Source organism: Erinaceus europaeus, chromosome 3 (assembly GCF_950295315.1).
Source record: "Erinaceus europaeus chromosome 3, mEriEur2.1, whole genome shotgun sequence".
NCBI classification, from domain to species: Eukaryota; Metazoa; Chordata; class Mammalia; order Eulipotyphla; family Erinaceidae; genus Erinaceus; species Erinaceus europaeus.
This window is the reverse complement of record NC_080164.1, coordinates 183,909,410-183,933,324: the sequence shown is the minus strand read 5'-3', so window position 1 is coordinate 183,933,324 and position 23,915 is coordinate 183,909,410. Positions and strand designations below refer to the sequence as shown.

The window sequence follows — 23,915 nt, the reverse complement described above, 5'->3', positions numbered from 1 at the left end:
TGACAGACAGGGCGACAGGCATGCGGAGAGGTGACAACAGGGGGACAGGTGAACAGGTCCCCCAATAGATAGGTGGGCAAGTGAGTGGGGGGACAGGTGGGTGGCCCCTGAGGGCCAGAGATGCGGTCAGGAGGGCTGTGTGGCCCCAGGCAGGTGCCTCGCCCCGTCTGGCTGCAGGTGAGACCCCAGCAGGCCCCTCAGGAGGGGGCTTGTCCCCCGTCCCCCCCACAGCAGGACCTGTAAACCTGCCAGGAAGATGGGGGTGGGCCGTGGGGACCCTGTGTGTGGGCGTCTCCCCACCCTGCTGGGGGGCGGTGAGGGAGGGAGACTCCTGACCAGCCACCCTCCCCCAGGCTGCAGACTCTGTGGGTCCTGGGTGTCTACAGGCTCCAGGGCTCAGAGCTCACCTCTGGCCCCACCCCTGGCTGTGGGGGGCTTCCGGGACACTGGCGTCCTTTGCAGGCATGGGGACACTGGCCCTGGTCCCCCCAACTCCCCCGACCCTGCCCCCACTTCAGAGGGGCAGACACACCCCCCAAAGCCAGAGCCTCCCAGTGGGGGGCTGGGCCTGGTGCTCCCGGACCCTGGATCCCCAGGAAGGGGTTGGTGGCCGGTCCTCCCAGGGAAGGCTGTGGGCTGCCCAGCGGGTCAGGGCACTCGGCAGACACTGGGCCGGCCTCCCAGCCTGGTTTCAATCAGGAGCCCCCCCCCCTTCCCGGAACAGCCCAGAACAGCCGCCCGGGTCCGGGCTGCCAGCCAGCTGGCCCGCAGTGCCCAGCGCTCTCTGCTGCCCCCTCTTGGACAGGACCGCAGGACCGGCAGGGGTGCAGAACCCGCAGCGGAGGGAGCCTGTGGGGTGGGAGCCCCAGGCCTGGCCTCCATGGGCACAGAAGCACCCTCAGATGCTGTTGTTAAAATTCGTAAGCTCTGGCCGGGGGAGAACTAGAACCCAATGTAAAGCATACAACAAGATGCCCTCTGGACCCCCCCCCCCCCGCCTTCCTGGGTCCCAGCTCCCCTCTGTGGAGTCAGGACAGGGGAGGGGGTGGAAGGGGCGAGGGAGCAGGGGTGTGAAGGGCCGGGGGCCACCCGGTATGCAGAACAGGGCCCTGTCCCAGCACCCACACACACAACAGGCAGGGGCTGAGGCGGCAAAGGCCAGTTGTATTGAGTTCTGTGGTCCATGTGAGGAGGAGGAGTGGGAGGAGAGAGAGAGAGGAGGAGGAGGAGAAGAAAAGGAGGAAAGGAGGAAGGGGGCAGGAAGGAGGGGTACCAGAGCTGGCCTGAGCGGGTGAAGGTCTCCGGGACACCACAGCACCCTGCCTCAGTTTCCCCAGCTGCAAACAGAGGACTGCGGCCTGGGACTCCTGCCCTGGGGACACCCCATCCCCACAGCGGACTCCATGTTTCCTGAAGGGCTGGCCAAGCTGGGGCCACATAGCACCGGAGGGAGACCGTGGACCACCTCCCCGAGTCCAGTTTCCCACACAGATGAGCGTGTATGGGCCAGACTTCTGCTGGGAGCCCGCAGGTGAGTGGGTACAGGGTCTGGGGGGGGGGGGCTGAGTCTTCCAGTGGGTAGGCATCAGGCCCTGGGGTGGGTGGGTGGGTAGGTGGGTGCTGGGTCCTCTGGTCGGTGATTGCCGGGCCTTAGGGTAGGTGGGCACTGAACCCCCAGGTGGGTGGGTGCCAGTCTGTGCTGGGACCCTGGGTGAGTGGACGTTAGATCTTGGGGTAAGTGCCAGGCCTTGGGGTAGATGGCTGCTGGGAGCCCGGGTGCCAGGTCCTGGGCTGGGTGGGCACGGACCCCCTAGGTGGGTGCCAGTCTATGCTGGGACTCTGGGTAGGTGGGTGCTAGGCATGTTGGTAGGTGGCTGTCAAGCCTGGAGGTGAGTACTGACCCCTGGGTGGGTGGGCGCCAGTGTGCCGGGACCCTGGGTGGCACTAGGCCCTGGGGCAGGTGGGCACTGAGCCCCCAGATATGTGGGTGCCAGTCAGTCCCGGGCCCCGGAGTGGATGGGTGCCAGACCCTGGGGTGGGTGGGTGAGCGCGGCCTCAGGGTGGGGGCCCAGGCACCGTCCAGGGGGCCCTCCCGCAGACGCGCCGTTCCCGGAGCTCGCTGGCAAAGGCTCGGGCCTGCCGGTAGAAGGCCAGGGAGGCGGCCCGGTCACCCAGGAAGTGGTGGTGGACGGCGGCCAGGCGCCAGCACAGTTGCTCCTGTGCCCGCTTGCTGCCCAGGTCCACGGCAGCCGCCAGCGCCAGCTGGTAGTACCCCGCCGCGTCCAGGGGGTCCTGGGGACGGGGGCGCGTCACGGGGACGGGTCCCCACCCAGGGCTGCCGCCACCCCCTGCCCCCGGCCGCCACCTTGAGCTCGTGGAAGATGAGGTCTCCCAGCACCCGGTAGGCCCGGAGGTAGTAGAGAGAGTCTTCCGGCGGCTGCAGCGGCCAGGAGCCCAGCGCCAGGGCCCGGAGCAGGAAGTGTTCGGCCAGCTCTGCCTCGCCCAGCCTCCGGTGCAGGGTCCCCAGGCGGTGACAGGCCACTCGCTCGTTCAGCTGGTGCCCTGGAGGTGCAGGGGGAGTGAGGCCGGGGGGGGGGGGGGGCGGGTGCACACAGTCCCCTGAGCTACCCAGCCCCTGCCTGCGCCCAGCCCCCACCTGCACCTAGCCCCTCCCTGCAGGCACCCCGTCCTGTCTGCACACAGTCCCCACCTGTGCCCAGCACCCACTGCACTCAGCCCCATCTGCATTCAGCACCCAGCAGCACTCAGCACCCACTGCATCCAGCACCCACCTGCACCAGGCACCCATCTGCACCCGGCACCCACCTGCACCCAGCACCCACCTGCACCCAGCCCTTGTCTGCACCCAGCACCCACCTGCACCCGGCACCCACCCGCACCCGCACCCCTGCCCGCAGGTGACAGCACCCACAGGCCAACCCAGGGCGCACCCACTGTGGGGGGCCCCCGGACAGCTGGCGGCACCCGGAACAGGATGGGCTCACCCAGGCTGACGCTGAGGGCCAGGGCGCCGTGTGCAAACTCCAGCCCCTCCCGCGGCGTGTCCAGCTCCGCCAGCAGCGCCGCCAGCTTGTTGCACAGTCGCAGCTCGGCCTCCCGGCTGCCCGTGCTCACGGCCAAGGGCAGGGCCCGGTCCTGCGCAGGGGTGGGTCAGGGCCCCGGAGCACCGCCCCTCCTGGGGACCCCGTAGCTCCAGCCTCCCCCCGCATGGAGTGACGGTCACAGCCCCTTGTGACCCAGTGACCCTGCGCCCAGTGCCCCCCGTGGGTGAGGACACGGCCCCCTGCAGCGTCCACCCGTCTCTGTCCCCTCATGGGTGAGAACATAGCCCCCGGCTGGGGACAGCCCAGGCAGCCCTGCCCACGGAGGGGACGCCACCCCCACGGCCCCTCACCCTGTAGAAGGACGCGGCCTTCTCCCGCTCCCAGCGCCCATTGAAGAAGATGTCTCCAGCTGCCTCGAACACCTCCAGCGCCAGGTGGGCGTCAGCCGTGGACAGGGCTGCGTCCTGGGCCACCTGCGGGAAACAGCAGAGCAGGGGTGTGGGCCAGAGGGCCGAATGGGTGTGTGTGAATGAGGGGCTGGGGTGTGGAGCAGCATTCCAGGGAGTGAGTGAGTGAATGTCTGAATGAATGAGTGAGTGAATGTATGAGTGAGGGAATGAGAGTGAATGAATGAGTGAGTGAATGAATGAGTGAGTGAGGGAATGAGTGAGTGAATGAATGAATGAGTGAATGAATGAGTGAGTGAGGGAATGAGTGAGTGAGAGAATGAGTGAGTGAATGAATGAGGGAGGGAATGAGTGAATGAATGAATGAGTGAGTGAATGAATGAGTGAGTGAATGAATGAGGGAGGGAATGAATGAATGAGGGGGGGAATGAATGAGTGAATGAATGAGTGAGGGAGGGAATGAGTGAATGAATAAATGAGTGAGTGAATGGATGAGTGAGTAAGGGAATGAATGAATGAGTGAGGGAATAAATGAGTGAGGGAATGAGAGTGAATGAGTGAGTGAGTGAGTGAGTGAATGAGTGAGGGAGTGAGTAAGGAATGAGAGTGAATGCATGAGTGAGTGAGGGAATGAGTGAATGAATGAGTGAGTAAGGGAATGAATGAGTGAGTGAGTGAGTGAGTGAGTTTCTGAGGGAAGGAGGGGATGAGTGAAACGGGGTGAGTGAATGGACGGCTGGAGGAGAGAATGAGTGGCTGGGGGGTGTCGGCAGGTGAGTGAGCCGCCAAGAACAGGTGAGCTGACGGGGCGGGGCGGGGCGGGGCCCACCTGCAGGTACAGGTCCACCAGCTCGCCCTGCCGCAGGCCATAGTAGAGCCGCCCGGCGGTCAGCCAGCCGCGGGCCTCCTGGGCCCTGTCGCGCAGGTCGATGGACACGGCCAGGCCGCGCTTGGTGTAGTCCAGCGCCGCGCGGAAGGCTCTGGGGGGAGGGGCGGCTCAGCGGGGGCCCTGGGCCTCACCTCTGGGTGCCGGGTGCCAGGTAGGCCCTCACCTCTGGGTGCCCAGCGCCAGGTACAGCTGCCCGATGGCGCCCAGCAGCCGTGCTTCCAGCGCCTTGTCCCCCAGCCGGCCGGCCAGCGCCAGCTGGAACTCCAGGCACACCAGGTTCTGCGTGGCGTCCGGCCGCACGGCGCTGTGGAAGTGACTCAGCGCCTGCACCATCTGCAGCTGGCCTGCCAGTGGGTAGCCGGCTCTCAGCAGGTGCCCCAGGCTGGGCACCAGGCGTCTCCTGCCCCTTCCACTGCAGCACCCTGTGTGCCTGGCTCCTCAGCCCAGCCGTCCAGGTTGGGTGCCCGTCGGCCCGGGCCCATGGGGGTGCCCTGGGATGGCAGCAGAACGGCCCCCAGTGGGGGCTGGCACGGGATTTGCATGGCTCAGGCTTCAGAGGCCCCGGTTCCGTCCCCAGCACCACCATCCGCCAGGGCTCAGAGGGACTCTGGGCTCTCTCTCTGTCTCTGTCTCTCAGACTCTCTCCTTAAAATAAAATAAACTGGACTGAGGACACAGCACAGGGGATCTGCACAAGACTCCCCTGCCTGAGGCTCCGAGGCCCCAGGTTCCATCCCCAGCACCACCATCCGCCAGGGCTCAGCAGGGCTCTGGCAAAACAAGCAAACCAATAAAATCTTCTAAACAAAACAAACAAAATCACCAAGTCCAAAGCCAGTCCAGGCCACAGTGGGGTGAGTTGGCCGCCCCGCCCTGCTGGCACCGCAAGGGAACACCGTGGGGGGCCGGGGGAAGCTCCGTGAACGCCAGACCAGCACCCGGGGTCCCCACTCTCCTCCCGCCGCAACCCCGGGGCCACACTCACTGTGTAGGTGGCCGGAGTCCAGGGCCACCAGGAGGGCCCACTCGTGATAGCACTGGGCACGGCGGACGAGGCCCCGGCGGGCCAGGAGGCGTCCAAGCCGCAGGAGGACGTGACTGAAGTCGGGGCCGGCCCCCGCACCCGGCAGCCGCGAGAAGCGCCAGACGGCTTCCTGCAGGCAGTGGGCACCCAGCCGCACGGCACCCCCGCGCTCGTACAGGGCCCCCAGGTTGGCCAGCACCACCGCCTGCTCCCGCCGCCGGCCCTGGGTCTGTGCGGCCCGCAGGGCTCTGTAGTAGCTCTCTGCCGCCCGCTGCGTCCGGCCTGTCCGCGCCAGGGCGATGCCCAGCATGTTGGCCACCACGCCCTCCTGGTCCTCACTGGCCACCGCCGCCTCCAGGACGGCCTCCAGGATGTCCAGGGCCCCCGGGCTGCGCCCACTGAGCACAAGCAGCTGGGCAAGGGCTGTCAGGTGGTCCACGGCCCGCCGGACGCTGGTCTCGGCCTCGGCCGCCCTCACGGTGAAGGCCACGGCCCGTCCGAGCTGCCCGTGCTGGGCATGCAGCCTGGCCAGGCTGGCACAGAGAGCCCCGGTCAGCGGCCGCCCCGGGCCGGCGTCCAGAGCCTCCCGCAGGAAGGGGGCGGCGTGGGCGGGCGGGCCGTGCTCCAGGGCCAGGGCCAGGCCGCGAAGGGCTGCGGGCAGCGGGCGGGGGGCCCGCAGGGAGGCCGCCCGCAGACACGCCAGGGCCAGGCGAGGCAGGCTTTCGCGGCCGTAGGTGGCCGCCAGGAGCAGGAAGGCACCAGCAGTCCAGGGCGGGTCCCCCACGGGCACCAGCAGCACCAGCCGCTCCAAGAATGGCCTCGCCCGCTCCGGCTGCCCGGCGTCCAGGTGGTGGGCGGCCAGCAGGAAGCAGGCCCGGGTCTCGGCCCAGCGGCTGCCGGCGGCCACGGCGGCCCGCAGGGCCAGCGCGAGGAGCGGGGCGCGGGGCGCGGGCCACCCCCGCAGGCCCGGCAGGCCCAGCAGCAGTGCCCAGGCCTTGGGCAGCACCCGGGCACACCGGGCGGCGTTCCTTTGCCGCAGCAGCACCCAGGCCAGGCCGGCGTAGGCGGCCGCCAGCAGCCCCGGGTCCCCGGGCCGTCCGGCCAGCGCGGCCAGCGCCTCGTCCAGATACACGCGGGCCTGCGAGAGCTTGAGGCCGCGCAGACACAGGGCGCCCAGCAGGAAGCACAGCCGTGCCCGCGCCATGCCCAGCCCCGCCCGCTTGGCCGTCACCCGCGCCCGCGCCAGCGCCTCCGCCAGTCGCCGGTCGTCCAGGCCCGGGAAGGCGGCCCCCAGCGCCCGCGGGCACAGCGCGTACAGCCCGCGGAAGCCAGCCAGGCACCCGGGTGCGTCCAGGGGCCCCAGGGCCTCGGGGGACGTCCAGTCGGCTTCTGCGTCCAGCCGGAAGGGGGGCTCCTCAGCGTCGGGCGAGCTGGGGGCAGGCGCAGGGGGGAGGCCCCAGGGTTCCGGCTCCTCTGGCCGCGTCCAGCGGGATTGGCAGCGCTCTAGGACGGTCCTCACCCTCTGCAGGGTCTCCTGGGGGTCCGGGCGCAGGCCAGCGGGGGGCGTTTCTGTCCAGGACGCCCAGTGAGTATAAGGCAGGGGGCTGCAGGGACCCCCCAGAGCCCCAGGGTGCCCTCCCTGCCCTTCTTGGGGGGTTCCTCACTCAAAATGGCTGTGCGGGAGCATGGAGAGGGGTTCCTGGCTAGGCCCTGGCAGAGTGACCCTCCTTCCCTGGTGCTCTTTCAGGCCCTGGGGTGGCCCTGGGGCGTCCTTGTTGGGGGGCCAGGGTCTGGCCCAGGCTTGGCCTTGGAGCGTCCACCTTGTTGGGGGCCAGGGTCTGGCCTGGCTTGGCCCTGGGGTGTCCAGCTTGCAGAGGACTTCCACTCTCCCTTCACCCACCCCTTGAGGGGAGGGCCCCCCAGGACAGCCATGAAGTGGGAGACCCACCTTGTTCTTCCTGGGGCTCCGTTTCACCCAATTCCAGTCTGTCTGCGGGGGATGGGAGGGATCGGGTGAGGCTGGGGGCCCTCAGGCTGTGGCCCCTGCTTGAGGCGGAGGGGGGCTGCAGAGGGCGGCTGCAGGTCACCCTCACCCCCCCCACACAGCCCGGACCCCCGCTCGGCACCCCAGGCCCCCACCAAGTGCCCTGACCCCCAGGACCCCCGGCCCTCAAATGCTTGTCTGATGCTGTCAAATGCTTGCCCCAGAGCCACACCTCAGCACCCCAGACCCCTGCCGGCACCCCAGGCCCCCGGCCCTACCCAGCGTGTACTGCAGGGATGTGACCTCGCCCGAGGTCCTGGCCAGCAGCCGCTGGGCGTCCTCTTGTGTGAAACTGGCCTCCTTGCTGAAGAAGCAGTGCTCCTCCTCACTGAGGAAGATGTCCTCGTGTGGCCTGGGGACCCGGGGACACTGGCCTGGGTCCCAGCCCGCCGTCTCCCAGAGCCTGGGGAACCGGGGGTGGGCACTGGCCTGGGCCCCGCTTCCCCAGCCCTGGAGGGATCTCTGTGGGCCCAGCCTGCACCCAGGTCTGGCCTGCGGCTCTGGGCCGTGGGGGCTCAGCACGGGTGTGGAGCTCAGTGGGCGGCTGGGCGAGGACGGGGTCTGCAGGTGGTGAGCCCTGGCTGAGGGTGGGGACCCCACTGTCTTTACAGGAAAAGCAAGGAGGGGGAGCAGGGCCCGGTCAGGCGCACCTGTCACCGTGCCCAAGGACCTGGGTTCAAACCCCCACTCCCCACCTGCAGGGGGGAAGCTTCATGAGTGGTGGAGCAGAGCTGCAGGTGTCTGTCTCTCTCCTCCTCTCTCTCTCTCTCTCTCTCTCTCCTTCACTTCTCCATTTCTCTCTGTTTTATTAAATATAAGTTAAACAAATAAAAAGGATATATATATATATTTAAACAAAAAATAAGAATCGGGGGGTGGGTGGTGGCACACCTATTTGAGCGCACACACTACAGGGCACAAGGACCCAGGTTCGAGCCCCTGCTCCCCACCTGCCGGGAGAAGCTTCACAAATGGTGAAGCAGGGCTGCAGGTGTCTCTCTGTCTCTCTTCCTCTCTATCTCCCCCTTCCCCCTTGATTTCTGGCTGTCTCTATCCAATAAATGAAGATAATAAAAAAGTTTAAAAAATAAAAATAGGGGGAGTCCGGCGGTAGGATCCCGGTTCGAGCCCCCGGCTCCCCACCTGCAGGGGAGTCGCTTCCCAGGCGGTGAAGCAGGTCTGCAGGTGTCTGTCTTTTTCTCCCCCTCTCTGTCTTCCCTCCTCTCTCCATTTCTCTCTGTCCTATCCAACAATGACGACAATAAGAATAACTACAATAAAAAACAAGGACAACATAAGGGAATAAATAAATATTTAAAAGTTAAAAAAATTATAAAAAAAATAAAAATAAGGGAGTCGGGCGGCAGCGCAGCGGGTTAAGCACATGTGGCACAAAGCGCGAGGACCGGCGTAAGGATCCCGGTTCGAGCCCCCGGCTCTCCACCTGCAGGGGAGTCGCTTCACAGGCGGTGAGGCAGGTCTGCAGGTGTCTGTCTTTCTCTCCCCCTCTCTGTCTTCCCCTCCTCTCTCCATGTCTCTCTGTCCTATCCAACAACAATGACATCAGTAACAACAATAATAACCACCACAACAATAAAAAACAAGGTCAACAAAAAGGGAAAATAAATAAAAATTTTTTTAAAGGGGCTAGAACAGAATAGGAAAGGTAGTGAGGACAGTGCTGTACAGTAGACAGGACAGAGTCAGTAGGGGGTGGGAGGGGAGCTTCGCAAGCAGTGAGCAAGCTTGCAGGTCTCTCCCTCTCCCTCTCCCTCTCCCTCTCCCTCTCCCTCTCCCTCTCCCTCTCCCTCTCCCTCTCCCTCTCCCTCTCCCCCTCCCTCTCCCTCTCCCTCTCCCTCTCCCTCTCCCTCTCCCTCTCCCTCTCCCTCTCCCTCTCCCTCTCCCTCTCCCTCTCCCTCTCTCTCTATTTCCCCTCCCCCTCTTGCTTTCTTTCTGACTCTATCAAATAAATGCACAAATACTTAAACTAAAAACAATCAACAAAGCTGGGGTGGGGACTCAGGAGGTGACTATGCATGGCAGGGAGCCTGCCTCCCCTCAGGGTGTCTGGGTGCCACCAGGGGGCATGGGGAGCCAGCCCACTCCAGCCGGGTCAGGGTGTGTCCGGGGGTCCAAGACAAGGACACGGTTCCCAGGGGCTGGTCACAGCGGGGACCCCCGACCCCACCTCACTGGACCCACAGGGATTGGGGGGGGCTCGGGCGCTGCCAATGGACGTCCACTCACGCTGTCATGAGGCTCTGGGCCCGGAAGTCACTTGTCCTTGCGAAGCCCACCTGGCCCGAGGCCGTGTGGCGACAGAGACACCAGGCCAGGCCGGGCACCTGGACGCCCAGCAACTCCAGCTGGTCACCCGCCCAGAAGCTCACGTCCTCGGGGGCCGAGGCCTGGCAGTCAGTCAGTGCGGTGGCCAGGCCCATAGCTGCGGGAGGGGACAGCGTGGGTGTAGAGCCGGGAGGGAGGGTCCCAGCGGTCAGGGGAGGGCTGAGAGCTGGGCGCCCCCCATGGCCCCAGAAGGAGACAGATGGCCCAGCTCTGTCCGGCCTGTCCCTGTGGGCACTCCCTCTGCCCCCAGCCCCAGGGCAGGGCCAGAGTTTGGGACAGCGGCCGCCGGCCTCTGTGGGCTGTGTGTGTGTGTGGGGAACGGCAGCATGAGCTGCAGGGCCTTTGACCGGCCAGCAGCAGCAGGGAGGCACTCACCCAGCTCCAGGGTGCCCGGAGCCTCAGGCTCACCCAGCAGGTCCTCGAGGGGGTCCCAGGGGCCCCTGAGTGCCCACCTGGAGGGTACAGGGAACGGTGCAGGGGGCCCGCCACCCAGCTGGGTCCATGGGACATGGGGGGTGAGTTTCCATCCTTCCCTGGCAGCCAGGAAGCACCTCATCCTGTGCAGAGGGAACCCCTCACGCCCGTCCACCCCCTCTCACCCCTTCTGTCTCCCTGGCTTCCTGCTCAGCCCCTGGACCCCCCCCCCCCCCCGTGGGACAGGAAGCCGGCCATCAGCCTGGTCAGCACAGTCAGCAGGCCAGGTCCAGGGCCGGGTGTGAGCCCACAGGCCCAGAAGGCAGCTGGGGGGGGCATGCAGGGTCTCCCCCACCCTGGGGCTCCACACGCCATCTGGGGGCCTCAGAGCGCCCCTTCGGGTGGGGGAGGAGAGCCGAACCTACTGATGGAAGGGTGCCAGGAGCCGCGGGGCCTCCTCGGGGGGTGTGCAGGGGCTGGGGGGCTGGGCGGCCGCTGGGGGTGTCTCCTCTCCCTGTGCGGCCCCCACAGTCCTCCTGGGGTCCCGGAAGGCCACATCTGTACCAAGGGGGCCGGCGGCCAAGCGCACTTGGTGGTCAGCCGTAAGGAGGAAGTAGGACCCTGGAGGGACGCCGACAAGCTCAGTCCCCCCCGCCCAGGCCAGGGGGCTCCCCCGCTCTGCCCTCCCTGTGCCTCAATGTCCCCCCAAGGGGCCAGGATGGGGTCCTGAGGAGTGGCCATGTGTCCTGAGCCTCCAGCTACTGGTCCCGCCCCGGCAGCAGCCCTCAGCCCTGAGGGCCAGGGGCCACTGACCTCTTGTCACCCAGCAGGGCAGGGGCTCCCAGGTGGCCACACAGCCCCAGAGCAGGGTCCACAGCCTCCTGCGGCCACGGCCATCAGGGACACACACTCCCCCAGACCCCACACTCTACCAGACCCCACAACCCCCATTACGCACACTCCCCCAGGCCCCACACTCCCCCAGGTCCCACATTCCCCCAGGCCCCACACCACCCAGACCCCACACTCTCCCAGACCCCACATTCCCCCAGGCCCCACACTCCCCCAGACCCCACATTCCCCCAGACCCCACACCCCCCCAGGCCCCACACTCCCCCAGGCCCCACATTCCCCCAGGCCCCACACCCCCCCAGGCCCCACACTCCCCCAGGCCTCACATTCCCCCAGGCCCCACACCACCCAGGCCCCACACTCTCCCAGACCCCACACTCCCCCAGGCCCCACATTCCCCCAACCCCACATTCCCCCAGGCCCCACACTCCCCCAGGCCCCACACCACCCAGGCCCCACACTCTCCCAGACCCCACACTCCCCCAGGCCCCACATTCCCCCAACCCCACATTCCCCCAGGCCCCACACTCCCCCAGGCCCCACAATCCCCCAGACCCCACATTCCCCCAGGCCCCACAACCCCAGGCCGCACACTCTCCCAGACCCCACGTTCCCCCAGGCCCCACACCACCCAGGCCCCACATTCCCCCAGGCCCCACATCCCCCAGGCCCCGCACTCTCCCAGACCCCACATTCCCCCAGGCCCCACACTCTCCCAGACCCCAAACTCCCCCAGGCCCCACACTCCCCCAGACCCCACATTCCCCCAACCCCACATTCCCCCAGGCCCCACACTACCCCAGGCCCCACACTCCCCCAGACCCCACATTCCCCCAGGACCCACACCACCCAGGCCCCACACTCCCCAAGGCCCCACACTCTTCCAGACCCCACATTCCCCCAGGCCCCACACTCCCCCAGACCCCACATTCCCCCAGGCCCCACACTCCCCCACCCCACATTCCCACAGGCCCCACATTCCCCCAGGCCCCACACTCCCCCAGACCACACACACCCCAGGACCCACACTCCCCCAGGCCCCACACTCCCCAAGGCCCCACACTCTTCCAGACCCCACATTCCCCCAGGCCCCACACTCCCCCAGACCCCACATTCCCCCAGGCCCCACACTCCCCCACCCCACATTCCCACAGGCCCCACATTCCCCCAGGCCCCACACTCCCCCAGACCACACACACCCCAGGACCCACACTCCCCCAGGCCCCACACTCCCCAAGGCCCCACACTCTTCCAGACCCCACATTCCCCCAGGCCCCACACTCCCCCAGACCCCACATTCCCCCAGGCCCCACACTCCCCCACCCCACATTCCCACAGGCCCCACATTCCCCCAGGCCCCACACTCCCCCAGACCACACACACCCCAGGACCCACACTCCCCCAGGCCCCACACTCCCCAGGCCCCACAAACCCAGACCCCACACTCCCCCAGGCCCCACACTCCCCCAGGACCCACAAGCTCCCAGGCCCCACACTCCCCCAGACCACACACTCTCCCAGGCCCCACAATCCCCAGGCCCCTGGACACAGGCCCCAAACTCCCCCAGACCACACACTCCCCCAGGCCCCACACTCCCCCAGACCCCAACTCTCACAGACCCCACACTCCCCCAGGCCCCACATTCTCCCAGACCCCACATTCCCCAGACCCCACACTCCTCCAGACCCCACACTCCCCGGGCCCCACACCCCCCCAGGCCCCACACTCCCCCAGGCCCCAACTCTCCCAGACCCCACACTCCCCCAGGCCCCACATTCCCCCAGGCCCCACACTCCCCCAGACCCCAACTCTCCCAGACCCCACACTCCCTCAGGCCCCACATTCCCCCAGACCCCACACTCCCCCAGACCCCACACTCCCCCAGACCCCACACTCCCCCAGGACCCCCTGCTGCCATCTCACCATCCTGGACCAACAGGCTCTCCTGCATCAGCCTCAGGGCTTCCTGGTCCACCAGCACCCTGATGGCAGCTGTCTCAGCCCCCTGCAGAGGCTCCAGCCAGAAGGCTTCATCCACCAGCAGACCCTCCAGACAGCTGTGTGTGAGGCCTGTGGGTGGATGCCCTTCACTGCCCACTGGGCCTCACAGCCACTGGGGCCTGTGGGGGTGGGGGGTCTGTCCCCAAGGGCCCCTGCCTCCACTTGGCACAGAGGGGCTGCCCCCCCATGTTCAGGGAAGACCAGTCCTTCTGCTCGGACCCTACTCTGTGAGGTGGGACAGGAACGGTGTCCTGTGGGGGGGGGGGGGACACGGCCCTGCCCGGGGGCCTCAGCAATTGGCACTGTGCCTCCTGCAGCCCCCACCCCGCTGCTACGCCAGAGTGGTCACTCCAGAGCCATCCCAGCTGTGGGCGGAGGGTGGCAGGTGCCCTCACCCAGGTCGTGGTAGATGGAGAATTTCCGGACCTCCTCAAAGGTCTTGAAGCTCACCACCAGCCGGTCCTGGTCACTGTGGATGGACAGCAGCCGGGCAGACAGCTCCTGTGGGGTCACAGGTCACACAGGCCAGGCTCTGTGGCCCTGGGTTTAAGGACCCCCAGAGCAGGGCCCCCTCACCCCAGTGACACCCACCCCCAGAGGAGGGCCTCCTCACCCCAGTGACACTCACCCCCAGAGCAGGGTCCCCTCACCCCAGTGACATTCACCCCCAGAGCAGGGTCCCCTCACCCAGTGACACCCACCCCCAGAGCAGGGTCCCCTCACCCCAGTGACACTCACCCCCAGAGCAGGGTCCCCTCACCCCAGTGACACTCACCCCCAGAGCAGGGCCCCCTCAACCCAGTGACACCCCCAGAGCAGAGTTCCTCACCCCAGTGACACCCACCCCCAGAGCAGGGTCCTCTCACCCCAGTGACACCCACACCCAGAGCAGGGTCCCCTCAACCCAGAGACACCCACACCCAGAGCAGAGACCCCTCACCCCAGTGACACCCACCCCCAGAGCAGAGTCCCCTCACCCAGTGACACCCACCCCCAGAACAGGGTCCCTCACCCCAGTGACACCCACACCCAGAGCAGGGTCCCCTCACCCCAGTGACACCCACCTCCAGAGCAGGGTCCCTCACCCCAGTGACACCCCCAGAGCAGGGTCCCCTCACCCCAGTGACACTCACCCCCAGAGCAGGGCCCCTTCACCCCAGTGACACCCACTCCCAGAGCAGGGTACCCTCACCCCAGTGACACCCCCAGAGCAGAGTCCCCTCACTAGTGACACCCACCCCCAGAGCAGGGTCCCTCACCCCAGTGACACCCCCAGAGCAGGGTCCCCTACCCCAGTGACACCTCCAGAGCCAGGGTCCCCTCACCCCAGTGACACTCACTCCCAGAGCAGTGTCCCCTTACCCCAGTGACACCCCCAGAGCCAGGGTCCCCTCACCCCAGTGACAACCCCAGAGCAGAGTCCCCTCAGCCCAGTGACACCCACCCCCAGAGCAGGGTCCCTCACCCCAGTGACACCCCCAGAGCAGGGTCCCTCACCCCAGTGACACCCACCCCCAGAGCAGGGTCCCCTCACCCCAGTGACACCCCCAGGGTAGGGTCCCCTAACCCCAGTGACACCCCCAGAGCAGGGTCCCCTCACCCCTGTGACACTCACCCCCAGAGCAGGGTCCCCTCACCCCAGTGACACCCCCAGAGCCAGGGTCCCCTCACCCCAGTGACACTCACCCCCAGAGCAGGGTCCCCTAACCCCAGTGACATTCACCCCCAGAGCAGGGTCCCTCACCCCAGTGACACCCACCCCCAGAGCAGGGTCCCCAAACCCCAGTGACACTCACCCCCAGAGCCAGGGCCACCTCCCGGCTGTCACCCTCCAGCAGTCTGAGGCGTCTCCTCAGGACGCCCTGGAGCTGGGGGTCTGGCTGTCCACTCCTCGTCCGCACGGCCAGCAGCCGCAGGGTCAGGTCTGCGGGCGGGAGCGGACAGCAGAGGCTCAGGCCAGGGGTCCCCCAGGGAGACACTGGGCCCCTGACCTGACAGATCCTGAGCCCCTGAACCCCGAGTCCCGGAGCCTGGCTGAGGCTGGGGGTCGGTGCCCGCTGACCCCACATCTGTGTCCCGGCAGAGGAGCCCTCAGGCCTACCTGTGGGGTACCCCGCCATCTTGCTGGGAGAGGGCGCACCGGCCAGGGGTGCCCCAGGGGCAGCACCTAGGGGAGCAGGCGCAGCAGAGTGAGCTGGGGCCCCCAGAGACCCTCACCGCCGTGCCCAGGCTCAGCTCAGATGGCAGGAGTGGTGCACCTGGTTAAGCATTCACATCACATCGCAGTGTGCGAGGACCCAGGTTCAAGCCCCAGGTCCCTACCTGCAGGGGGGAAGCTTCACGAGTGGTGGGCTGCAGGTGTCTCTCTGTCTCTCCCTCTACCTCCCTCCTCCTCTCAATTTCTCTCCATTTCTATCCAATAATAAATAAATAAATATCTTTGAAAAATGTACAAAAAAGATTTTAAAAGGGAGTCGGGTGGTAGCGCAGCGGGTTAAGCGCACGTGGCGCAAAGCGCAAGCACCAGCAGAAGGATCCCGGTTCAGCCCCCGGCTCCCCACCTGCAGGGGAGTCGCTTCCCAGGCGGTGAAGCAGGTCTGCAGGTGTCTGTCTTTCTCTCCCCCTCTCTGTCTTCCCCTCCTCTCTCCATGTCTCTCTGTCCTGTCCAACAACAACAGCATCAATAATAACTACAACAACCATAAAAAAACAAGGGCAACAAAAGGGAAAATAAATAAATAAATAAATAATGATAATGGAAAACCATTTATTTATTTGTTATTTATTTGTGATTGGATAGAGACAGAGAGAAACTGAGAGAGAAGGGGGAGATGGGAAGAGAGACGGAGACACCTGCAATCCACCTCTCGTGAAGCTTCCCCTATGAAGTTGCCTGTGAAGTGACTCCCCTGCAGGTGGGGAGCCAGGGGCTTAACCCGGGATCCTTATGGATCCTTATGCTGGTGCTTGCGCTTTGCGCACCTGCGCTTAACACGCTGCACTACCACCCGGCTCCCAATAAAAAAGTGAGAGAGGACAGAGACACAGGACAGAGGCAGAGACACGGACAGAGAGGACAGAGACACGGACAGAGAGGACGGAGACACGGATAGAGAGGACAGAGACACGGACAGGGCAGGAGAGGACAGAGACACAGAGAGGACAGAGACACGGACAGAGAGGACAGAGACACAGAGGGGACAGAGACACGGACAGGGCAGGAGAGGACAGAGACACAGAGAGGACAGAGACACGGACAGAGAGGACAGAGACACAGACAGGGCAGGAGAGGACAGAGACACGGACAGAGAGGACAGAGACACAGACAGGGCAGAGACAGGGCAGGAGAGGCTCAGGAGGGGAGTGGCGGCACCGTCTTGTGGACCTGGGCTCAGGGAGGTGACCATGACACCTGGTCCCCCTGCCCCTCGGGGCTGAGAGGTGGGGGACCCTCCAGCCAGTGAGGGGAGGTGGGGCAGGGGGTGCGCTGAGCAGGTCAGTGTCAGGGGACGGCCGCCGAGACCTCGGCCACCAAGGAGGAATCAGGGGACACCCAGGCACAGGGTCAAGCCCGTCCCTGTCCCCACGACTGCTCTTAGCTCTGAAAACGCAAATGCAGAAGTGAGGAAGCCTCCAGGCAGCTAAACCTGGGGGTGACCGTGACTCCTTCCTGCCACTCGGCCGTCCCCCTCTTCTGGGTGACAGCAGCCTGGCCTAGGCTCCACAGGGAGGGGTTCAGCCCCTCACAGCCGGCCCAGGACCGGGATCCCCACCCCACCTGGGCCCCCACCCCCGGGGGCCACGGGGACACTGAGGCATCTGTCCTGGGGTGCCTGGTGCTGGGGGGGGGGGCAGCGCTTGGAGCCAGAATGTGGGGAAGCTGGTTGAAAGCCCAGCCCTTCCTCTTTCTGCAGCAGCAGTGCCCAGCACCCTGGAAAGCATGTGGCCAGCAAGTGACTCAGGCCACACACTCAGGGGACAGCGGAGAGGCGGGGAGGGCACAAGAGACAGGGGAGAGGGGGTGGGGGAGAGGGAATGGGAGGGGGGAAAGGTGGAGAGGGGGAGGCGACAAGAGATGTGGAGGGTGAGGGGGAGAGGGGGAGACGGGGTAGGGGAGAGATGGGGACTGGGGTGGGGACGGGACAGGGGACAGGGGTGGGTGGGATCCAGGGGACAGGAAGACAGGGGACAGGAAGGGCCACAGGGACAGGGACCAGACAGAGTTAGGGGACAGGACAAGAGGGAGCTACGGGGCAGGAAGAGACAGAGAGGGGACAGGGGACACAGGCCAGAGGCCAGAAGCCAGGAAAATGAGGTGAAAATAAAGGTGGGCAGGGGGCAGGAGGGACAGGGAAGGGGACGGGGAGGTGGGGGACACTGCCTAGGGGGTGGGGACAAGGGCAGGGGATGGGGGGGTCTGGTGGCCTCTCACACTCGCCGTCCCCACCTGTGTACCCCGCAGTCCCTGCTTCCTCCGCTGCCGGGCTCTGGGAGCCATTGTCGCCTCCTGGCGTCTCCCGGGTCCCCTCCATGGCCACCATGGGTCGGTGGCGAGATCTGTGGGGAGAGGGGGCCGTCAGAGGGGCCCGGTGACCGCGGGACCCGTGGGGTGACCAGAGGATGGCAGGAGGCGGGTGTCGTGGGGCGGACACCGCCCAAAGCCTGCACCCCAGAACACCCGTCAGCGGGGGCCGGGCCTCAGGGTGCTGGGCCTCACAGGGCTGAGGCCGCCTACCGCCTGGGCACCAAAATGTCAGAGCCCGCTAGGCGGTGGCACACCTGGTTAAGCACAGGGACCCGGGTTCGAGCCCCTGATCCCTAGCTACAGGGGAAAGCTTCGCAAGCAGTGAGCAGGGCTGCAAGTGTCTATCTCTCTCCCTCTCTGCCTCCCCCTTCCATCTCAGTTTTGTTCTGCCCTGTCTAATAAAAATAAAATAGAAAGAGAGAGGAAAAAAAAAAAAAAGGAAAAATGTCCGCCAGGAGCGGAGGAATCATAGTGCCGGCACTGAGCCCCAGAGACAAGCCTGGAGGCAAGAAAGAAGAACGTGGGGGAGACAGCACGGTGGCTCTGCAAACAGACTCTCCTGCCTGAGGCCCCAAAGTCCCAGGTTCAATCCCCCGCACCACCATAAGCCAGAGCTGAGCAGTGTTCTGGTAAATAAATAAAAAATTAAAGGGAGTCGGGCGGTAGCGCAGCGGGTTAAGCGCAGGTGGCGCAAAGAACAAGGACCGGGATAAGGATCCCAGTTCGAACCCCGGCTCCCCACCTGCAGGGGAGTCTGTTCACAGGTGGTGAAGCAGGTCTGCAGGTGTCTGTCTTTCCCTCCCCCTCTCTGTCTTCCCCTCCTCTCTCCATGTCTCTCTGTCCTATCCAACAACGACATCAACAATAATAACTACAACAATAAAACAACAAGGGCAACAAAAGAGAAAATAAATAAATACTTAAAACATAAAAAAGTAAAATTAAAAAAGGACAGAAGGAAGGAGAAAAAAAAAACAGAGAGAGATAGGCGGAGGGACGCTGTCAGCATTGGCAGAGGCCGAGCTGGGGATGGGACCCGCAGCCACAGGGCCTCTGTGTGCCAGTCCTTGAAGCCACGGGGGGGGGGGCTGCCCAGGACCCCCAGCCTCTTCCTGCCACCACCCAGCACCTCCCAGGCCACACCCCCCACCCAGTGCCCACAGCCCTGAGGAAGTGAAAGCTGGCCCAGAGATCTGCTCCGAGACCCAGCTCCCTGCTTGGCCCGGCCTGCCCCTGGCCCCCGGCCCCCCGGCACCCAGCCCCCCGGCCCCCGGCCCCCGGGTCTGACCCCCTGTGCTGGTACCTGGCCACCACCTCATCCTGTGCTGTTGCCCCCCGCCCAGTGTCCTCCTGCCCAGTGTCCCCGTGCCCAGCATCCCCACCCCACACCCAGTGTCCCCCACACCCAGCACACCCCCCCAGCGTCCCCCCAGTCCCTCCCGGGCAGCTCCTGGCCTGGCCTCCGAGTGTCCACTGGCCGGGCAGGGTCTGGTGCCTGGACCTTGCCGGCCGCAGCCACTGCCCAGCCTGGGGGGGGGGTGACGTCAACTCCCTGCTCCAGGATTGAGGAAGTCACCCCCACCCCGCCCCCCTGCTCCCGGTTCCTCCTGCACACACGTGCACACAGACACGCACACACGCAGACACACACATGTGCACAGAGACACGAGCACACGCCTCCCTCGATCTCAGGCCCCCAGCCCCATGTCATGTCCCAGCTGTGGGGTGATCCCGGCCTGCTCCCCAGAACCCACGTGGGCAGGGCTCCGGGCCTGTTTTCCTGACAGCCGCAAGGAGGGAGAAGGGGATGGACACGCTTCCTGTGGCCATTGTCCCGGCATCCTGTTTGTCTCATGCCGACCCAGGGGGTTTCCCGCACCCGAGCCCAGGGGCCCCAGCTCCACCGCTGCACAGGGCGCCCCTACACTCGGACCCAGGCCCATCCCCACGGGGGTCTCCAGACATGTCGGGGACAGGTGCAGAAGCAGGTGACAGTGCCAGCCGGCCTGCCGAGAGAAACCGGGCGGAGGGCAGAGGGAGAAATCCAGGAGGGCTCCCTGTAGGTGGAGTTCTGGGGTGGGGGAGAAACAGGGATGGGGTGGGTGCAGGGCCAGCTCAGAAGAGGGGAGCCCACCTCCAGAGAGGACCAGCTCCAGGTGTGCGGGGCACAGTCACTCCGGGGCCCACCCTCCTGTGCTATGCCTGGGAGCACCAGGAAAAGGGAGAGGTGAAGGGGGAGGGCCTGTCAGGAATGCAGCCGCCTCACCCCTCCCTGGGGTCCCTCCTGGGGGGCAGAGGTGTGGCCCGCTGTCCCCGCCACCCTGCCCTGAGGGGAAGAACGCCCTTCCCTTCCCCAGCTGGCCCACAGGGACAGCGGTGACTCAAACTCAGCAGGCAGGACGGGCCAGGGGATATAAAACGGGGAAACAGAGGCACGGGACCACCCCCCACACACACCTGCAGGAGGCTGGACAGACAGACAGACAGACAGACCAGCCAGCGGGGCAGCAGCTAAGGCTCAGAGCTGGGCTTGGGGCTGAGTCCTCACACTGCAGACAACAGCCCCCCAGGCCTGGGGGTCTCGAGGCCACAGCAGCCCCCCTCCCTGCTCCAGATTCAAATCCTGAGCCCCACAGGGACAGGCCGGATAGGCAGGGGGTCCTGTGAGGGTGCTGGTGGGCCCCCCACTTTGCTGTCCCCCCACTTTGCTGTCTTTCTCTCCCCCTCTCTGTCTTCCCCTCCTCGCTCCATTTCTCTCTGTCCTATCCAAAAAAAAAAAAAAGAGGAAGACCAGAGATGCCCTGGGGGGCTGAGGTGGGGAAGGGGGACAAGGCCGGCCGCTCGGGGAGGGGCCTCGGGAACTCGGGGACCCCAGGCTCAGCCAGGTACGGGGTCTGGGGGGGAGCAAGGGGACGGTCAGATCCCCATGCCGGGCGACAGGGGTGGGGCCAGGGACCTCTGGGTCAGAGAGACAGGCCCCAGGACATGGGGATGGCGTCCCCCAAGAAAAGGGGGTGTCCCCAGGGTGTGCGGGAGGAGGTGTTCATGGGATCTCACTTCTTTATTTCTGCCACTTTGGGATTTCTGGGAAATATGGGCTGTGGCAAGACTCAGCTCTATGGAAGAGCTCCGTGGGCAAGGGGGCACCCCCAGACCGCTGCCCCAGTCCCACCCCTGATGTGTGGCTTCAGGCCTTTGGGTCCCAAGAGCCGCCACCGGGTCTGGGGAAACTGAGGCAGAACTAGGGGCGCACGGCCCAGCTCACCCTGCAGGCCACCACCTGGAGCCCCCCGGCCCCCAGGATGACAAGAGCTGACCCGTCGCCTGAGGTTCCTGGAGCCAAACCCTCCCTCGGCCACGGCCTCGGCCTGACAGGGGGAGGGAGGGCGGTCACACGTGGCTGCAGAGCCCTCCCTGCCTCCCGCTCCCCGTCCCCACCTGGGCAAAGTCCGCGGGCCAGGGTCCCGTGACTGGGCATGGGGGGTCTGTCCCTCCGTGGTGCCACTCACAGCCGTGTCCCAGCTGCCAGAAGCTGGAGGCCGCAGGGACTTGGCCCTGACCTCCCCCAGCCCAGGGCTCCCACCCACCCAGGCCCCCAGCCCTGACCGGCAGCACCCGGACCCTCATGGGGCTCTCATTGCAGCTGGGGAGACAGGCTCAGACAGGTGGTGGGTCCCTGAGGCAGGATCAGGGTCCCCCCACCGGGCCACCGGCCCCTTCTTGGCCGTGGGGATGTGGGGACGTGGGGACGTGGGGACGTGGGGACGCAGGGCTGGCCGGCCCTCTGCCAGTCCACTGGTGCTGGTGACACGTTCGGGGTGCTGACAGGTGGCCCGAGGGTGGGGCAGATCGTTCCAGAACTCACCCTTGTGGGCAGCAGCTGCGAGGGGGGACGGCAGGCAGGCAGGAGCGGCAGGAGGTCACTGTCCTCTCGGGAAGGGCCCCTGGACCCTGCTGGCCCAGCAGGAAGGCTCCAGTCAGGTGCCCCGCGCCGCCGGGCCATTAGCCGTGCAGGACCCGCCCCAGGAAGGCCCGCCTTTCCTCTTATCAGCGGGAAGTGTCCGTCCCCACATTCCCCCCGCGAGGGCGGGCCCGGCCTGGAGGGTCACAGCCTCTGCCCTCCCAGCTTCCCGGACTGCAGCAGCCTGGCCCCCAGCCCCAAGGCGGCCAGACAGAAGCCCCCGCAGACCCCCACTGGCAGGGGTGCCCCTACCCCAGCGGCTGTGAGGCAAGGTGTCTTCACCACAGTGAGCCTCCCTTCCTGGCTTCTGGGGAAAGAAGGGTTACAGTCCGGAGAGGAGGGTAGTAGAGCCCTGTCTCTGCGGGTGGGTGGATGAGTCAGTCAGTCAGTGGATGAGTGAGTGAGTGAGTGAGTGTATGAATGAGTGAATAAGTGAGTAAGTGAGTGAGTGAGTGAGTGAATGAGTGGAATGAATGAGTGAGTGAATTACTGAGTGAACAGATACGTGAATGAATGAATGAATGAATGGGGCAGGGGTAGATAGCATAATGGTTATGCAAAGAGACTCTCATGCCTGAGGTTCCAGAGTCCCAGGTTCAATCCCCCCCCCTCGACTCCCTGCACCACCATAAGCCAGAGCTGAGCAGTACTCTGGTGTTTCTCTCTGTCTTTCTCTCTGCATCTCTCCATCTCTCTCAAAACTAAAACAAATAAAATACTTAAAAAAAAAAAAACCTTCTTTTATAAAAATAATAAGTGAGTGAATGATTTTTTTTCTTTTTTGTCAGACTCTGAATTTCTTTCTTTCTTTCTTTTTATTTCTTTATTGGAGAATTAATGTTTTACATTCAACAGTAAATACAATAGTTTGTTCATGCATAACATTCCCCAGTTTCCCATTTAACAATACAACCCCCCCTATGTCATTTATCATCCTTCATGGACCTGTGTTCTTCCCACCTACCCACCCCAGAGTCTTTTACTTGGGTGCAATATACCAATTCCATTTCAGGTTCTACTTGTGTTTTCGTTTCTGATCTTGTTTTTCAACTTCTGCCTGAGAGTGAGATCATCCCATATTCATCCTTCTGTTTCTGACTTATTTCACTCAACATGATTTTTTCAAGGTCCATCCAAGATCGGCTGAAAACGGTGAAGTCACCATTTTTTACAGCTGAGTAGAATTCCATTGTGTATCTAGACCACAACTTGCTCAGCCACTCATCTGTTGTTGGACACCTGGGTTGCTTCCAGGTTTTAGCTATTACAAATTGTGCTGCCAAGAACATATGTGTGCACAGATCTTTTTGGATGGATGTGTTGGGTTCCTTAGGATCTATCCCCAGGAGAGGAACTGCAGGGTCATAGGTTAGGTCCATTTCTAGCCTTCTGAGAGTTCTCCAGACTGTTCTCCACAGAGGTTGGACCCATTGACATTCCCACCAGCAGTGCAGGAGGGTTCCTTTGACCCACACCCTCTCCAGCATTTGCTGCTGCTGTTACCTTTTCTGATGTGTGACATTCTCACAGGAGTGAAGTGGTATCTCATTGTTGTCTTTATTTGCATTTCTCTGACAATCAGAGACTTGGAGCATTTTTTCATGTGTTTCTCAGCCTTTTGGATCTCTTCTGTGGTGAATATTCTGTCCAAGTCCTCCCCCCATTTTTGGATGGGGTTATTTGTTGTCTTGTTGTTGAGTCTGGCAAGTTCTTTATATATGTTGGTTATTAAACTCTTATCTGATGTATGGCATGTAAAGATCTTCTCCCATTCTGCGAGGAGTCTCTTGGTTTGGGTAGTGGTTTCTTTTGCTGTGAAGAAGCTTTTAATTTGATGTAGTCCCATAGGTTTATACTTGCCTTAGTCTTCTTTGTAATTGGATTTGTTTCATTGAAGATGTCTTTGAAATTTATGTGGAAAAGAGTTCTGCCAATATTTTCCTCTAAGTATCTGATAGTTTGTGGTCTAACATCCAAGTCCCTGATCCACTTGGAATTTACTTTTGTATTTGGTGAAATACAGTGATTCAGTTTCATTCTTCTGCATGTTTCAACCCATTGTTTCCAACACCATTTGTTGAAGAGACTCTGTTTCCCCCATATAATAGTCTGGGCCCCTTTGTCAAAGATTAGATGTCCATACGTGTGGGGCCTCATTTCTGGGCTCTCAGTTCTATTCCACTGGTCAGTGTGTCTGTTCATGTTCCAGTACCAAGCAGTTTTGATGACAATGGCCCTATAATACAGTTTGAGATCTGGGAGTGTGATGCCTCCGGTTCTGTTCTTTTTTTCTCAAGATTGTTTTGGCAATTCTCAGTCTTTTCTGGTTCCAGATAAACATTGGTAGCATTTTTTCTATTTTCCAAAAAAAAAAAAAAAAATGAGC

At 63.8% G+C, this 23,915-nt stretch overlaps 1 protein-coding gene across 4 annotated transcripts; it reads right to left on the bottom strand.

Moving 5' to 3' along the window:
- Positions 1-1,144: 1,144 nt before the first annotated feature.
- Positions 1,145-21,554, bottom strand: SH3TC1 (SH3 domain and tetratricopeptide repeats 1). 4 transcript variants are annotated; one of them, XM_060188501.1, is made up of 18 exons: positions 21,434-21,554; positions 17,491-17,600; positions 15,145-15,210; positions 14,840-14,967; positions 13,439-13,544; positions 12,966-13,112; positions 10,615-10,810; positions 10,151-10,227; positions 9,677-9,872; positions 7,648-7,781; positions 7,334-7,375; positions 5,347-6,954; positions 4,525-4,705; positions 4,302-4,452; positions 3,416-3,538; positions 3,006-3,156; positions 2,366-2,562; positions 1,145-2,292 (listed from the first exon to the last, which is right to left on the bottom strand). In XM_060188501.1, exons 2-18 carry the CDS (start codon positions 17,582-17,584, stop codon positions 2,056-2,058), a joined length of 3,834 nt encoding a protein of 1,277 aa, XP_060044484.1. In that variant the 5' UTR covers positions 17,585-17,600; positions 21,434-21,554; the 3' UTR covers positions 1,145-2,055. The 4 variants fall into 4 exon arrangements, with proteins under 4 accessions (XP_060044484.1, XP_060044483.1, XP_060044485.1 ...); XM_060188500.1 differs by lacking the exons at positions 17,491-17,600; positions 21,434-21,554 and adding an exon at positions 16,429-16,645 and having other exon boundaries at positions 10,151-10,332; XM_060188502.1 differs by lacking the exons at positions 13,439-13,544; positions 14,840-14,967; positions 15,145-15,210; positions 17,491-17,600; positions 21,434-21,554 and having other exon boundaries at positions 10,611-10,810; positions 12,966-13,099.
- Positions 21,555-23,915: the final 2,361 nt, after the last annotated feature.

What these genes read in the sequence shown, in the direction of transcription:
- SH3TC1 (XM_060188500.1), bottom strand. Translation starts at nt 16,450, where the DNA reads ATGGTCACCTCCCTGAGCCCAG. An exon ending in CTCCTGGCACCCTTCCATCA is followed by an intron (nt 10,333 to 10,614) that starts GTAGGTTCGGCT and finishes CCCTCTGCACAG; the next exon opens with GATGAGGTGCTTCCTGGCTG. An exon ending in ATCCCTGCAGTACACGCTGG is followed by an intron (nt 7,376 to 7,647) that starts GTAGGGCCGGGG and finishes CATCCCCCGCAG; the next exon opens with ACAGACTGGAATTGGGTGAA.